Here is a 16,575-nt window from a genome sequence, read left to right as displayed (position 1 = left end):
GCCAGTCACATAACATCAAACATCCAGATACCGTACACCAATTTCAAATACATCACACAATGTACTGGTAGAAAAAAAATGTCTATCCACTTGGCAGGAGAAAAAAGCAATAAGCTCTTCCAAATTAAAATTTATCACAGGCAATGGCCATCAAGCTTAAGAAGGAATAGGAAGGAAAAAGTCATACTTACTAGATTGCAGATTGGGCATACCCATCTAACTCGTAGTTACCCACTCACACCTGTTGAGCCTCCACTATGCAGCAACTGTCAAACTGAACTCACTGTAAAACATCTGGTCATTGAACGTCCGTTATACTCGAGAAAGCAACAGATAGCTTTCTCTCCACATCTATATTCTTCTAATAAATTTACTCTACAGCAGACCTCAGAGACTGACTAGATATTGATATTTTTACTTTCCTGAGAATGATAAACAAATATCATCTGATCTGAATCCTCTTGTTTAATATACCAAACCTGTACCAAATAAGACTAATAGGTGCATTATGGCCTTAGTATCCCTTGCACCAATAAATCCAGCAAACAACAAATTCCCAGAACCAACTTTTCTTCTTCATTTATTCCTTCAACTTCCTGGAACTGTTTTCTGGAACAATCATCCTTCACATGTATTTCGTGAAAATTACAATCTACACAAATTCAAGCCTCTTGTCAATGAGTATTCTCTTTCATCTTCTCAATTTTCAACCCATGCACGGTATTAAGTACTGTAGTTTGTAATGCCTTTTTTGTTTGGGTTTTTTTCATAAAGGGGGGGGGGGAGAAAAAGAATCAGAAATTTTTAACTGTACCACTGCCCTTTCATACTCAGTCTGAAAACTTTTCAAATTGCCCTCATAACTATCTTATATTCTTGTATATTCATCCGCCATAGCTCCCTTCCCCCCACATCTTTCTCTGAAATCTAAATTTACAGCTGTATATCCTGTCTTAAACGAGATTGTGAAACTCACATTGTTTGTTATTCATTTTACCTTGTACTAACAAAAATGGGGTGTTGATTATTAGTCAAAAAATGATTTGGTTTAATAGAGACAAATGTAGCCATTTAGGAAGAAAATGTAATAAAAAAAAAGAAGAAGAAATTGATTAGAATCAGCATTTTCAGCTGATTCTAATCTTATTCCGATGATGTATTCCTGGACAGAATTAATGAGGGCTTGAGCAAAAATTAAGCAGAATGTGGAAAGGCAATTATATAATAATAATTATCTTCTATTTTAACCTTTCTTTAGAAAGTAAATGAACAATTACATTTGGAAAAAGTAACTTGGGGTAATAAATGAATAAACAAAATGGAAAGTTTTCATGATTTAATGCTGAATATGAATTTTCATGCATTCTGATAAGTGCAGATTTATTTTGAGTAATTATGGCTTTTTTAATTTAATGCTTTGGTATTCTTAGTCATACTCTATTTTCAGATTCATAAAGAAATCAGTTTGCAAAATAATTCTGTGTTTATCCTTGATAACCATGTTATTTATTATTGTAGCTTACTGAAGATTGGCAACAAAAGCAGCTTGCCTCCACAGATTGTCACCTGCAACTTATCAATCATTACACTGAAACACTAAGTTTTTTAGCCTCTCAAAGGAGAGTATATATGAAGTCTTCTTCTAGAAAGAAAGAAACTTCACTGGAGTTTGTGCCAGTCAATCTTCATCTTCAACGAATGTGGGTTCAGAATGTTACAACCAGAAAAAGTAAGAATAAAAAAATTCACTTTGAATCAATACTATATTTTCTGCATTCGTAAGATATGGAGAATTCTTTAAGTTTTAAAATGTTAACCAATAACTTCTTAACAGTTTTTAATACAAGGATGCAGGTTACTGGGGGAAACAAAGGGTGCTCTTATCAAGAAAGACTTCGGTTTGGTAAATTTCAGCATTTGGGAACTAAGTACGTGTGAGGAGATATAATTGAGATGTTTAAGGCTCTGAATGGATTGATTAAGCTAAATGTCATCCTTATTGTTGCTCAGGCAACACATATAAGGAGGCATAAATTTAAATTGAAGGATGGTTACAGAATAGCTAAGTATAAATTTGCTTTCAGCCAAAGGGTAGTTGATTGTTGGAACAAACTTCCATCTGGTGTTGTGGGAGAGTGGGTAGTTAGAATAAATTTAGGAAGGAATTAGACAAATAAAAATTATTAGGGGGGGAAATGGATGAGTGATGCAAGAAGTGTGTTTTTTTTTTTTGCTGATGCAGTATAAGCTTGCTTCGTTTGCCACTACTCATTTCTATTTCAAAATACAAGTCCTGAGAAATCATGTTATCCCTAGGGATAGAGTTTATAATTTGGTTATGAACTCTATCCCTGTGCATACATGCATAATGGGTTGTGCAATGTTGGTTGACTTCACATTACTACATTGGAATATCCTAAAAAGTAATGGGGCAATTGAACTGCTGAAAAATGATTAGTTAGTAGCATGTTGCTACCTGAAAGGCTGTACATGATTTAATTAGCATCAAAGTAGGATTTTGTTCAGTAAGGTCGACTCCTGTTTCTATGAGATTTCTGCAAGCTAATACTTTACTTTTTTTTTTTCACTCAGCTTATTTCAGATGTGATATCTGCACAAGTATTGTGTAGGTTGATAAATAAAACATCAGTATAAGCAAAACATTGTGTGTGTGTGTGTGTGTGTGTGTGTGTGTGTGTGTGTGTGTGTGTGTGTGTGTGTGTGTGTGTGTGTGTGTGTGTGTGTGTGTGTGTGTGTGTGTGTTTTAATGAATTCCTTGTGCATTAAATTCCAATTCTTTTAGTTTCATTCATCTTATAATGGAAGATGCTATGGTTCTTTTCTTTTCATTGAACCTCCTTTCATTTCACTTCAACTGAGATTTATTTATTTATTTATGAAAGAATTGACAGAGCAGTCAGTTCATTGATTTAGAGAGTTCATTTAAATAGTTAATAATATCAGCATGGAATGTCCCCATCAACCAGCATGATCGTCAAGCTAAAAACATCTTTATCTGTAGTGACCAAAAATTCCTTTATTCCTTGCTTTTAATCCTTAAACCTCTCAAAAAATCTACCTCGGCATAACCAGTGGTACGTCTACATGTAATCACAAGTCACAGTACTCGTTATTTGTTTCCAACTGAATCTTGAACAATCTCCTTGGAATGCTCTTACTTCTATTAGAATTAGTGATTCTTTTATTTGTACATATGACCATAACATGTTCCAAATGCAGTATGCTCCAACAAAGTTCATTTTAGTGAATAATTCAATATTGAACTATTTTTTAGTACTTTTCAGAGTTGAGTGAATAATGTAATAGTAAGTTAAAAATCCTTAAATTCATCATTACTTTTGCACAAAGTGAGAAAGATAAATAAGACTAAACATTGATGCTGCACCTCCAGTACTTATTGAAACTAGTTAATAAATTGGAAAATCATTCTCTTTTGTATATTTGTTGCATTATAAATATCTTCTTTGTAGGATTTAACTTTAAGCAGTATTACTCATGAATGTGCATCTCCTTTAGATGTATTGATTCATCAAACTTTATTTCTTGATATGTATACTTAGATATAGAAATCAAAAGGACTGTTTATGTGGGGAAGTTAGATAGACGAACATATTTTAGGTTTTGCCAAGGAGGAAAAACTGTTGTCTCTGCACCAAGGTAAAATGAATTATGAATACTTATTTCAGTAGCAAAACTATTATTATGCCAGTTTCATCACTGCTGGGTTGGGGGGTGGATGAAGGATTAGTTGCCTGACAGTTGGTTTGGAAACCATACCACAGAAGTCCGTTCGTGAATCTCGTGAGGAGCTCAACATTTGTAGTTTCACAACTGATTTATATAGTTAACACTAGTCCCATCCATAGGTTGGAACACAGAGTAGTAAGATATCTTACTACTCTGTGGGTTGAAAGCTGTCCATTCCTATATAGACAGTGTGAGTGACAGTTTAAAGCTGGCACGAGATGAAATGTAGTTTCATATTGACTTTTGAAAATATCTGTTTTTAGTAATATTCAATTTTTATGGATAGCTTTCTTATGTTTGAATATACAGATACAATAAATATTAAGGCAAAAAGAAAAGAAAAGCAGTAGCATATCATAGAATCATTATCACCATGAAAATATAGCATTGATTGTTAGATTTCACATTGATTATTAGATGTAAAAAAGTTACCCTGAATATACTTCGTGATCACTATGATGTGGTCACAAAGGAACTGGATGCAGGGAATAACTTTGATATCATATATTTGGATCTTAGAAAGACTTTTGATACTGTTGCACATGGAAGACTGCTGCACAAATTGGAGCAGTGTGGCATTGGAGGCAAATTGCTGCTATGGATAAAGGGATGGCTGAGTGGGAGAAGACAGAGAGTGGTAATCAATGGACACTGGTCTTCATGGACTAATGTTATTAGTGGAGTCCCTCAGGGTTCAGTTTTGGGTCCATCATTGTTTTCTGTATTTATAAATGATATTGATGATGGTATATCAGGCTTAATCTCCAAGTTTGCAGATGATACGAAGGTTGGCAGGGTTGTTAAGGACAACCCTGCCAACCTTCGTATCAGGGTTGTTAAGGACACTAAAGAGAGTACGCTGCTGCAACAGGATCTAGAAAAGTTGAGCAGATGGGCTGAGAGGTGACAAATGAAGTTTAACATTGACAAATGTAAAGTACTACATATTGGAAGCAGTAACCCCAGAGTAACGTATCAACTCTGTGGTACTACACTGACAGTGGTAGAGAACGAAAAGGACCTTGAGGTAATTGTGCAGGCAGATATGAAGTTTTCTGAGCAGTGCAGACGGTCTGCTAGAGTAGCTCAGTGTCTTGTCAGGAAGACACCATGATATACAGGAATTTTTTTTTTTTTTAAGGAGGTGATTATCCCCTTGTATAAGGCAATGAGTCAGGCTACACCTTGAGTACTGTATGCAGATCTGGAGGCCTCATTTTAAGAAGGATGTAGAGCTGTTGGAATGAGTACAGAGAAGGGCATCACAGGCCATCTGGTAGATAGTCCACAGACTGAACCTATTGGTGATTCCCTAGGAAGCAGCCATATCAGCTGTGTGTAATCTCATTTATTCTTCAAGCTAGTGATTGGAGAGTGACTGAGTAGTGTGTATATGGTGGGTGGGGGGGGGGAATTGTTGAGACCAAGTTAGGTCAGGGCATTGGGCGTATTCTTGCAGTTTTGTATGCCATATCCAGAAATTACATTCCTTTGTACAAAGTGCCTCTTCCCCCCACTCTTTTTTTCCTGCCCACCTAGCTATGGCACCTCCATAGCTAGGTGGGCAGGAGCAGCAGTGCGTAGCACACGCTTCTTAATTAGACCGGGGTTCGAGCCCGTGACCACCAAATATGGAGGATGCGGAAAGGTCAGGGAATGACCACCACATATCCCTGGAGCAATATTGCTAATGCTCCTAAAATCCAAATAACAAACAACATAACTTTTTTCCTTTGTCTAGTCTTTTATTAGTCAAAATAATAAAACAGACTTATCTGCAAAAAAGATCTAGCACTACCAAAAGCTTTCTCCGTCATTTCACAAATATATATCACCTCGGTTCCAATCTTACTGATGTCCATTTCTACCTAAAGTCTGCCAAGCCCCATTTCCTTTTTCTGACAGAATCCCAATTAATCAGTTGTGTTAACCACTGTTCATCTTCTTCTTCTTCTTTAATGCTGCCGAATGGCGTTTGCGACTTCGTTTTGATATTGTTCTCTGTCTAGCGCTGCGTGTAGAATTTGTGCTGTTCTCATGTGAAGCCAGGTGTTGATGTTATCTAGCCATGCCATTTTCGGTCTGCCTGGGCGTTTCTTGCCTTCGATCTTTCCCTCCAGGATGAGTGGTAGTAGGTGATATTTTTGTTGGTTCCTAGCGATGTGACCTAGGTATTTGCATTTCCTGCTGATGATGGTTTTGAGCAGGTCCCGTTCCGTGTGCATGTCCTGCAGGACCTGTGCATTGGTTATCTTGGCTGTCCACGGAATTTTCAGCATTCTTCGGTAGAGCCACATTTCGAAGGCCTGGAGCTTTTTTGTAGTGGCTGATGTTAGAGTCCAGGTTTCTACACCGTAGAGCAGTATTGGCCAGATGTAGCATTCAATGTGCGTAATTTGAGCATGATGTTCAAGCTTCTGTCGGTGAGGAGAGTTCTCCATTTGGTGAATGCCTGCCTGGCTTGTTCAATTCTGCTTTTGATTTCGGCCTCATGGTTCAGCTGGTCATCAATGAGTACTCCGAGATACTTGAAGCGGTGTATTTGCTCTAATTTTTCGTTGTTTAGTTTGATCGTGATTTTGCTTGCAGTCCTGCTGACCTTCATCACCTTTGTTTTCTTTTTGTTGATTCGTAGCCCCCATGCTTGGCTTTCTATGTCCACTTCGTTCAAGATGGTCTGTAAATCTTGTTCTGAATCCGCTATTAGTGCTGTGTCATCGGCATATCTTAAGTTATTGATGTAGTGTCGGTTAACTTTTATGCCGATGTTCTTGTCAGCCAGTGTTTGGTCGAAGATCATTTCCGAATAGATGTTAAAAAGAATGGGAGATAATGGACAGCCTTGCCGGACGCCTTTTTTTATTGGAATTGGGTCTGTCAGGTCGTTGTCATAGCGAAGCCGGGTTGTTTGATTCCAGTAGAGAGTTGTAATAAAGTTGATATCATTGTTTTCAAGCCCAAGTTTTCTCAGTCGGTCAATTAGGCGGTCGTGGTCTACTGAATCGAAGGCTTTCTCGTAGTCAATAAAACATATATACACGTCTTTTTGATGTTCATAGCACCTTTGTAGCAATATTTGTAAACAGAAAATTGCTTCTCTGGTGCCTAGTCCCCTGCAGAATCCGAACTGTGTGTTTCCTAGTGCACTTTCGCACTTACATCTTATCCTTTGCTGAATCACCTTGAGGAAGACTTTTAGCACCTGGCTCATTAGACTGATCAGCCTGAAGTCTTCGCATTTCCGGCTGGTAGCCTTTTTCGGTAGGGCCAAAAAGATGGATTGGAGCCATTCGGATGGAATGTCGTTGTTGTTGTAGATTTGATTGATTTCGTTAGTTGTTGGATGTTGGTGTAGTCTAGTTGTTTCAGCAGTTCCACATGAATCTGATCAGGTCCACAGGCCTTGCCTGGCTTTGTTATTCGGATGGCATGTTCCACTTCAGATGTTAATATGTCGAGATTGTCTTCCTGTGTTTGTTGTTGCGTTTCTGCCGGTTTTCTGTTGGTGCCGAACAGATTGTATATATAGCTCTTCCAGGTGTCGAGTTTGGCTTGTTTGCTTAGTATAGGTTGATTGTTGTCCGTATATAAGCTTGGGATAGGAGCCGGTTTGTAGATGTTTCCAGCTTCTTGTGCAGGTTATAGTTGTCATTTTTCTTGATTAGGTCTTCGATTTCTGCACACTGATCTTCCATCCATTTTTCCTTCGCCTTCCGGATTTCCTGTTTGATCTTTTGTTGTATTTCTTTGTATTTTTCCCGGTTGTTGTTGCTTTTGAATATTCTCCGTTCATCCATCAGGTCTAGTATGTGCTGGGTCATCCACCGTTGTTTCTTTTTCGATGCCTGATGTCCTAGCAGGGTTTCTGCTGTTTCATTGATGCACTGTTTGAGTGAACGCCCGAATGCTTGCACGTCTGTTGTTACTGCTTCGATCGATCGGATTGTAGTGTTGAGATGAAGCTGTACTTGTCGCCTGTTGCCGTTGTTCTTCAGTTTCTCCAGTTCGATTCTTTTTGTTGTGCTTGTGCGTTTGACTGCTCGTAATTTGAGACGTAGTGTTGCTATTACTGGGTTATGGTCTGATGATATGTCAGCTCCGGGGTAAGTTTTTGCCTTGAGGACACTTGACTTATATCTGATGTTGATTAAGATGTAGTCAATTTGGTTCCTGACGATATTGTTGTCAGAGTCTTGTGGTGAGGTCCAGGTGTATAGTCGTCGAGGTGGTAGTTTGAACCAAGTGTTGGCAATGCTAAATTTTTCTTCTTGGCAGAACTGGACGAGTCTGTCGCCTCGTTCATTCCGTGTCCCCAAGCCATGTTCTCCGACTATGTTTTGTAGCTTTCCTTGACCAATTTTGGCATTAAAGTCACCGAGGATGACCGTCATGTCGTGCTTCTTCAGCGACTTTAAAGTGTTGCTTAGCTTGTCGTAGAACAATTCAATTTCTTGATCGTCTTTGTCCGCTGTTGGTGCGTAGACCTGGAGCACATTCAGGTTGATCTTGTTGCCTGCTAGCTGTAGTAGTGCGATTCGTTCCGATATTGGGGTGAAACTGGTGACTTTGTTGGCCAGTTGTTTGTGGACAACGAGAGCGACGCCGTACGTCTGCTTGGTGTTCTCTTCTCCTCCGGAACAGAAGACGTGATGGTCGTTTGATATAAACTTCTTTGTTCCAGGCCATTTGGTTTCACTTAGCCCAAGTATGTTGATGTTAATGCGTTCCATTTCTTGTAAAGCATTGGCTAGTTTTCCTGGTTGTAGTAGGCTTCTAACGTTCCATGTAGCTAGTTTCAGAAAATTCTTCGACGCAAGCTCGGAGATTCTTAGCACCCCTGTCCCATTCAAGGGACGCCGAGACTCGGGGCCGTGGTTTATTTTGCTTGCTATCATTGAAGTTTTCAAGGGAAGGATAATCCAAGTAGTTTCCCATTGCTTTCTTGGATCACAATTTAGTTGAAAAGGTCGTGTGTGGACTGTTCATCTTAGTTTCCCTAATTATTAGCTCTACAATTCCTTTTGCTTCAAAAGTGGTATTCATGCATATGTCTGCTCTTGATGTTTCTTGTCAAAGACTTACTAATTTGGAATCTTCTCTGACTTAAATCTCTCCACCCCATTCTGTCAAATTCAACCAGTTGCTTTTATTGTTCTCCCAACTCCAGTAATCACTTGGGACTCTGATTTCCATTTCTCGAAACTATACCTTTTTCATTCCTAACAGTGAGTAATTTTCCATGTTGATTTTAATGTTCTGAACTCCAACTGGCTTCATATTTTAGTCACATGAACCCAGCTGGTTGAGATGCTGAGGCTTTTGCAGTTACTAATGACCTCACAGTTTGTTCGTTCATTTACCTATCAGAATATCAAACAATCTGCCGACCGGGCTAGCCGGGTGGGTAAAGTGCCTACCTAGCAACCCAAAGGTTGCGGGTTTGATTCCCGCCTCAGGCTTGGATCAAAGTACTGCAAAAACCTTGGGAGGTGCATTATGGCCACAGAAGCCTATGCGCCAACAACTACCAAAAAAAAAAAAAAACAATCCTAATGACACACCCAACACGCTTGATCTTTTTCTCACAAACAATCCTTAAATTACACATTTGAGGTGAATGGTCCTCTAGGCACCTCACATCACAACAACTCAGTGATGATACTTTCTGCAATAGAGCCTTTCTTTCATGGCCATTCTCAGTCTTGTGTTGTTGGGCATTTCAAGAATGCAAAATGGAATGATTTGCGAGATTTTTATTCTTCTTTTCCTTTGTTAAATTAGTGTTTTAAATCTTTTGATTCAAATTTTTGCTGAGATCATCTTGGTGAAATTATTCTTGTAGGGTTGAAATACTTTATTACACATTCCACCGTAAAATCTCATCCTTTATCTAAACCTTGGTTTTCCAATAAATGTGCTATGGCTGTTCAAGATAAAATTGTTATATATCGCATTAGCTTGCTACAATGGAAGAGCAGTTATTAATCAAATAAAACTTGATTTTGAACAGAGTAAGGGTAGCTTGCTTCTTGCCTGAAAGGTAGTCAAGCATTCTGGTCTCTTGACAGTGCTGTTGGCTGCAATTGGCTGTTGTCCATCTATATTCCCACCTCTGTTAAAAATTGATGGTTCTATTGCCACCTCAGCTAAAGATAAAACCAACTTACAAGCACCCTACATTCCTTCTATCTTTTTATTGATAATCGTAATTCTTTTGCAGAACAACCACAGCACTTCCTGTGGTCGTTCTGAAAAAGGATATCAGAAAATTTTGAACAGTCTTGATCTATTAAAGGTTCCAGGTTCTGTTTAATGTATTTCTCCACTTATTCTTAAAACCTCTTCTCCTTAGCTTACTCATGTTCCATGTTGCCTTTTTACACCTTATTTTGCTGGTGTTTTTCCTTCTGCTTCAAAATTTGCTTATATCCAGCCAGTTTCTAAAAAAAGCTGACAGATCTCCCCCATCCAATTATCATTCTATTCAACTTACTTCTACTGTTTCCAAAGTAATGGAGAAATCGATTACCTGCTAACTCTTAACCTATCTAGAAACCTTCCATCTGATCAATGATTACCAGTATGAATTCTGTCAGTGTCAATCTGCTAGTGATATATTTAGCTTATGTTACATAGCTTTGGACAGATTCAATGGAAAAGTTTGGCAAAACTCAAGTGGTTGCTCTTGACATTTTTAAGGCTTTTGATTGTGTTTGGCATAGAGGTTTTCTAAATAAACTCCCATCTTATTGGATTGTTGTCTGTGTTATGCAGTTGAGTATCCATTTACTCTCTAACCCCTTTCTGTGATGGTAGGTTATTCGCTGTCATTTTTATAACTTCTCCATTAATGTGGGTGTTCCCTAGGTTCGGTTCTTTCTCCCACTCTTTTACTCTTATATATTAATGACCTTCTTACTGGCTTGAAATCCTTTCAATAGTTTTGTTTTTGATAGCATACTATATTTTACCTTTTAGTTTGAGGAACCTTGCCCTGCACAAACAGCTTCAACTCCTCAAATATCCACTACCAACTTCTTAAACGCTGATCTTTAGGTAATTCTTCAGTAAGACAGAGAAAAACTTAGTTAACTTTAATCACTCTAAAATTCAGTCTTGTCTAATTTCTTCCAAAAAAAAAAAGAAAGAATCTAATGCTTATCTTCAGAGATACTCAGATTTCCAGACATGAACACATATAACACACATCTCTATTAGGAATTACCCTGAATTACCCCTGTTATCTCTCTTGGTATAAGCACATCACAAAGACTGCTTCCTCTGCATTTAATAAAATTCAGTTTACTCTTTTGCTCTTGAAATTACTTTTCTTCCAAACAACTGCTCGCTCTGTACAAATCTCAAATGTTCCCTACATCTGGCAAGTGCATCCAAAATCTCTCTCAAGCTTCTAGACCCATTCAAAAGACATCATTCAAGTTAATTAGCAGCTCATTTTTTATAAAGATTTTCCCCATATCCTCTCATAGAAACTTCTGTAAGTATTATAAATAGTAAAACATCTAAAATACTATAAAATCTAATTGTAACCAGTCTTGTGTGTTTTGTAATGAAATTGGATTAATTAATTTGAACTGATATTATCAACAGTTGTCTAAATATATTTCTTGACTAAATGTCTAAGAGTATGAAAGAGTTGGTTTATGCATGGTTACTGCACATACATAATTTCTGTTACCCAGGTAGTATGAATGCATTGTTTAATTATATCTCATATTATGAATACCTTCACGAGTGGCCGAGGTATTGCACTGCTTTGAAGTGTTTCAATAACTAACACTTCACCAGTGGAGAAGACTAATGTTACTTATTCTCGGCAGATACCACCACCCAGACGGCACCGTTTCGAAACTTGTTGACTTGCTCATCGGTGCATGGGCAGGTACCCCGTTGTTGCAATAGTGACCCAGTTATTATTATTATTATTATTTTTTTATGTGAACCCCAAACACGAGAGGTATTAGAACCTATAGTACTTGGTACCATGCTTGGGTTGGAGGTTGAGAAGACGAAAGAAGATATTTGTTGACATTGGACTTGAACTTCTGTAGATTGTAATTTTCGGGAAATATGTATGAAGGAAGGTTGTTCCAGAAAACGGCAGTTGAATGAATAAATGAGGAAGATGAGAAGTTGGTTCTGTGGGTTTGAAGTTGGAAAGTGGGTGTATCAGCCAACATCCATTTACCTAAAGTAAATGGATGTTGGCTGGTGGCAGCACGTGTTCGGACTGTTTTGAAAGAGAGAGCGGGAATTATAGAAGCCAATTCAGAAGAACAGTGCCCATGGAAGTATCTGTAGAAGAGGCATGCAGCAGAAACAGTACGTCTATGAGAAAGCGAGTGGAGAGACTCTGTTAGAGATGAATCATTAATTAACCTAACTGCCCTCTTCTGAATGGAATCAAGAAGCCTGAGAGAGGTTTTGGGGGCACCATCCCAGATGTGGAAACAATATTCCATGGCAGGGCAGATTTGCGATTTATACAGAGTGAGCAGCTGTTTGGAAGAAAAGTAACGCGAGAGTGAAAGAGAAAAACAAGTTTTTTAGATGCAGAGGAAGCAATATTTGTAATGTGCTTGTGCCAGGAGAGATTAGAAATCAGGGTAATCCCCAAAAGAGATATATCATTTTGCCTAGAAATCGGAGTGTCACTAAAGATAAGCATAGGAGCAGAAGAATCCTTTTTGCGAGATATAAGACAAGACTGAGTTTTAGAAGGGTTAAAATCAACTAAGTTGTCTTTGCCCCACTGGAGATCAGCATTTAAGGAATTGGTAGCAAATTTTCGAGAAGTTGAAGCTGATTGAGCAGGAAAAGGTTTCTTAAAATGGAAAGTGGAATGCAATGTGCTATCATCGGCAAAACTATGGATAAGATTTCCAGTCAATGGTAGAAGGTCATTAATATATAAGAGGAAAAGAGTGGAGGAAAGAACTGAACCTTGGGGGACACCGGCATTAGTGGAGAAGTTAGAAGACAGAGAGCCATCTACCATCACTCTCAGTGAGCGATCAGAGAGAAAATTGGATAACCAATTACTAAAAACAGTTGACAAACCATAAAATGGAAGCTTGTTTAGAAGACCTTTATGCCAAACACGATCAAAAGCCTTTGAGATGTCAAGAGCAACTACTTGTGTTTCACCGAACCTTTCCATTGAATTAGATAAATGGGTAACATAAGCCAGAATATCACCAGTGGATTGACACTGGCGACTGTTGATCAGAGTTTATCATAGTTTAAGAGTTGGCGGTTAATTGATTTCTCCATTACTTTAAAAAGAGTAGAACTAATTGCAATGGGAAGATAATTGAATGGGAGGGATTTGTCACCCTTTTTAATAGCTTCACCCTTTTTAATAACTGGCTGGATATGAGCAAATTTCCAAGGAAGGAAAAACACCTTTGGAATAAGAAAGTGAAAAAAGGCGGCAAAGAACAGGAGTAAGTTCAGGAGCACAGGTTTTGAGAACAAGTGGAGAAATACCATCAGGACCTGGAGCTTTCTAAGCATCAAGATTCGTCAAAATCCTTCTGACATCCTTTTGTCGGAAAACTACAGGAGGCATTGAATGGAGCGTGTTGGGAATGGTGGGAGGTGTTTTACCAAGATCATTAATACATGAGCTGGAAGAAAAATGAGATGCTATCAGGTCAGCTTTATCCTTGGCTGAAGTGACAACAGAACCATCTGGTTTGGAAAGAGGTGGGAGCAGAGATGGGCAAAAGTTGCGGCCAATAGCTTTGGGAAGAGACCAGAATGCTCGGCTACCATTAGGGCAAGAAGCAAATTTTTTACTCTTAGCCTATTCAAACTCAAGTTTGGACTGATTAATAACTGCTTTACAATTTTTGCAAGCTTTGGTGTAGGCAGAAAATGAAACTGAAGAATTAGAAACAAGCCAATTACGATATGCAACATTCTTCTCTTGAACAGCCGTAGCACATTTATTGGAAAACCAAGGTTTAGATAAAGGACGAGATTTTAAAGTGGAGTGTGGGATAAAGGATTCCATTTCTGCAAGAATAATTTCACTGACACGATCTGAGCAAACATTGACATCAGAAGTTTTGAAACAGTAATTTCAAATTTAGGAAAGAAGAAAAGGAAAAGAAGAAAAGAACTCTCACAGGTCATCCCATTTTGCATTCTTGTAATGCCAAACAACACGTGGTTGGGAATAGCCATGAGATAAAGGTTCCATTGGAGAAGAGACAATCACCAAGTTGTGATCCGAAGTGCCTAAAGGACCTCTCACGTCGACTGTGTACTTAGAAGGGTTGTTTGAGAGAAAAAGATCAAGCGTATTGGCTGTATGATTAGGATTGTCCGGTATTCTTGTAAGTAAACGAACAATCTGTGCTAGGTCATTAGTAATTGCAAAAGCCTCAGCATCTCGACCTGCTGGGTCAGTGTGACTAGAAAACGGAAGCCAGCTGGAGTTGTGAACATTAAAATCACCAAGGAAAATTACCTCACTGTTAGGAAAATTGGACTGGAGAAAGTCAAGTTGCTCCAAGTGATTAGTGGAGTTGGGAGAACGGTAGAGACAACAGATGAATTTGACACAATGAGTTAGAGAGATTTTAAGCCAGAGAAGATCAAAGAGAGGAGATTCCAAATTGCCAAGTCTCTGACAGGGAATATCAGAATGGACATATGCACAAGTATCACCGTTGAGGTGAAAGAAATCATACAGCGAATAATTTGGGCATCTGAGATGAGCAGTAGTTGAATCACCCGATAACTGAGATTCTGTCAGAAAAAGTACATGGAGTTTGGCTGACTGCAAGTGGAAATGGACGTCATTCAGATTAGAATTGAGACCACATATATTTGTGAAATGAATTAGGAAGTCCTTGGGAGGTTTAGATCTTTTCGCAGATAAGCTTGCTCTATTAGTTTGACAATTCATGGTGTATTCAATAGTGAGAAAAAGTGGGTGGGACATGCTGTATGAAGTAATGAAATTTTTGGATATGGCGTACACGTGGTAAGAATATACCCAGATCCTTGACATAACGTGGCCTCGACAATGCTCCCCGTATACACACTACTCGGACTCCCTCCAGTTATACACTAGCTGTTCCGGAAGCCTCCTAGAGAGTTACAATAGGTTCTGTCCGGTGTACTAACTAGTGGCCGGCCTACAAACACCGTTTTAGAGCTGTACCCTCAAAATGTAAGGAATATTGGATCTCGCCATGACGTTCATCATAACCTCAAAAGTCATCAATCATACTGCATGATGGAAGAGATAGAGAATTGTTGACCGGAACTTAGCTCTACAGACTAGCTCTACATGGGTTCCACCACTTCAAGCATCCAATAAGCAAAGTGGTGGTATTTCACCGGTTGATGAGAGTCATCTACCACCTAGTACTGCCTGGTAACATAGAGGGGCGGCGTTCCTTCATGTGGTGTGGGCGCCACACCTCAACCACTGCTTTCGTTGATTCGCACCTGGGTGGTCACCCACCATGTACTTGTGCATGGAGGTTATACCCAGAATTACTAACAGTCCCACCATCGTGAAGGTGCAAGCAGAGGATTTGGATGTCACAGACCGTCCGGACTTCACCGAAATTGGGTCCACTTGACTTGAGTGTCACCCGAATATCAGTTCCATCAGCGTTTTAGACTCCCAGGTAGCAAGTACAGCTTGTCTGGCATATCTGAGAGAATGTCTGTGACAACCTCAAGGACCATATGAAGTATAAGTTCACAATATGAGAGATACTTGATGGTATGTGTAGTTTAATCTAAAAATATTTTTCTTGACTAAATCCAAGAGTATGAAAGAGTTGATTTATGCATGGTTACTGCACATACATAATTTCTACTACCCAGGTAGTATGAATGCATTGTTTAATTAAATCTCATATTGTGACAATGAGTGGCCGAGGTATTGCACTGCTTTGAATAAGTAATGCTTCATAACTGGGTTGTCACTATTGCAACAACAGGGTATCTGCTGATGAGTAAGCCAACAAGCTTCGAAACTGTGCCATCTGGGTGGTGGTATCCGCCGAGAATAAGTAACATTAGTCTTCTCCACTGATGAAGTGTTACATATTCAAAGCAGTGCAATACTTTGGCCACTTGTAGAGGTATTCACAATATGATATATAATTAAACAATGCATTCATACTACTTGGGTAGTAGAAATGATGTATGTGCAGTAATCATGCATAAGCCAACTCTTTCATCAGCAATTATATTGTGAAAGCTGTCATAAAAAAAACTGAAAACATATTAGAAATCAGCATGCAAAACTGGTTTAGAAAATTTGTGTTATTTATTAATACGAGTAGCAGCAACAACGCAAGAAAGCAAGCATATATAGTATCGGCCAAAAAAAACTTCCCATATCACCTAGCCAATAGTAGTTTGCCTAATCCTTGAATTCATTCAACTACCCATTTCAAAAATACCAGATGGAAGTTTGTTCCAGCAGCCAACTACCCTCTGGCTGAAATCAAATTTATGCACACTGATTCTGCAACCGACCATTCTCAATTAGGCCTCATTTCAAGAAGGATGTAGAGCTGCTCGAACGAGTACAGAGAAGGGCAACAAGATTAGTGAATGGAACAAAGGGTTGCTCTTACGAAGAAAGGCTTAAGTTTTGCAAATTACAGAGCCTGGAGACTAGGCATCGGCGAGGTGATCTGATAGAGGTGTATAAGGCTTTGAATGGCTTGAGCATGCTCAATGCCGATGGGATTCTTCCTCTTGCTCAGAATAATCACCTGAGAGGGCATAAATTCAAATTGAGGAAGG

The 16,575-nt window shown here is 38.8% G+C and overlaps 1 protein-coding gene across 2 annotated transcripts in view; it reads left to right on the top strand.

Moving 5' to 3' along the window:
* The window catches only part of LOC150085539 (inositol polyphosphate-4-phosphatase type I A), a 557,621-nt gene that overhangs the window by 316,631 nt on the left and 224,415 nt on the right, over positions 1-16,575 (top strand). For both annotated transcript variants that reach the window (XM_090373328.1, XM_090373327.1), the window contains exon 12: positions 1,519-1,729. In XM_090373328.1, coding sequence (XP_090229454.1) covers positions 1,519-1,729 — 211 coding nt within the window. The remainder of the gene's footprint in view (positions 1-1,518; positions 1,730-16,575) is intronic.

The sequence above is a fragment of the Mastigoproctus giganteus genome, chromosome 5 (genome assembly GCF_048544385.1).
Source record: "Mastigoproctus giganteus isolate SK-2022 chromosome 5, ASM4854438v1, whole genome shotgun sequence".
Lineage (NCBI taxonomy): Eukaryota > Metazoa > Arthropoda > Arachnida > Uropygi > Thelyphonidae > Mastigoproctus > Mastigoproctus giganteus.
The sequence above is the reverse complement of the archived record's forward strand: the minus strand, read 5'-3'. Positions and strand labels throughout refer to the sequence as shown.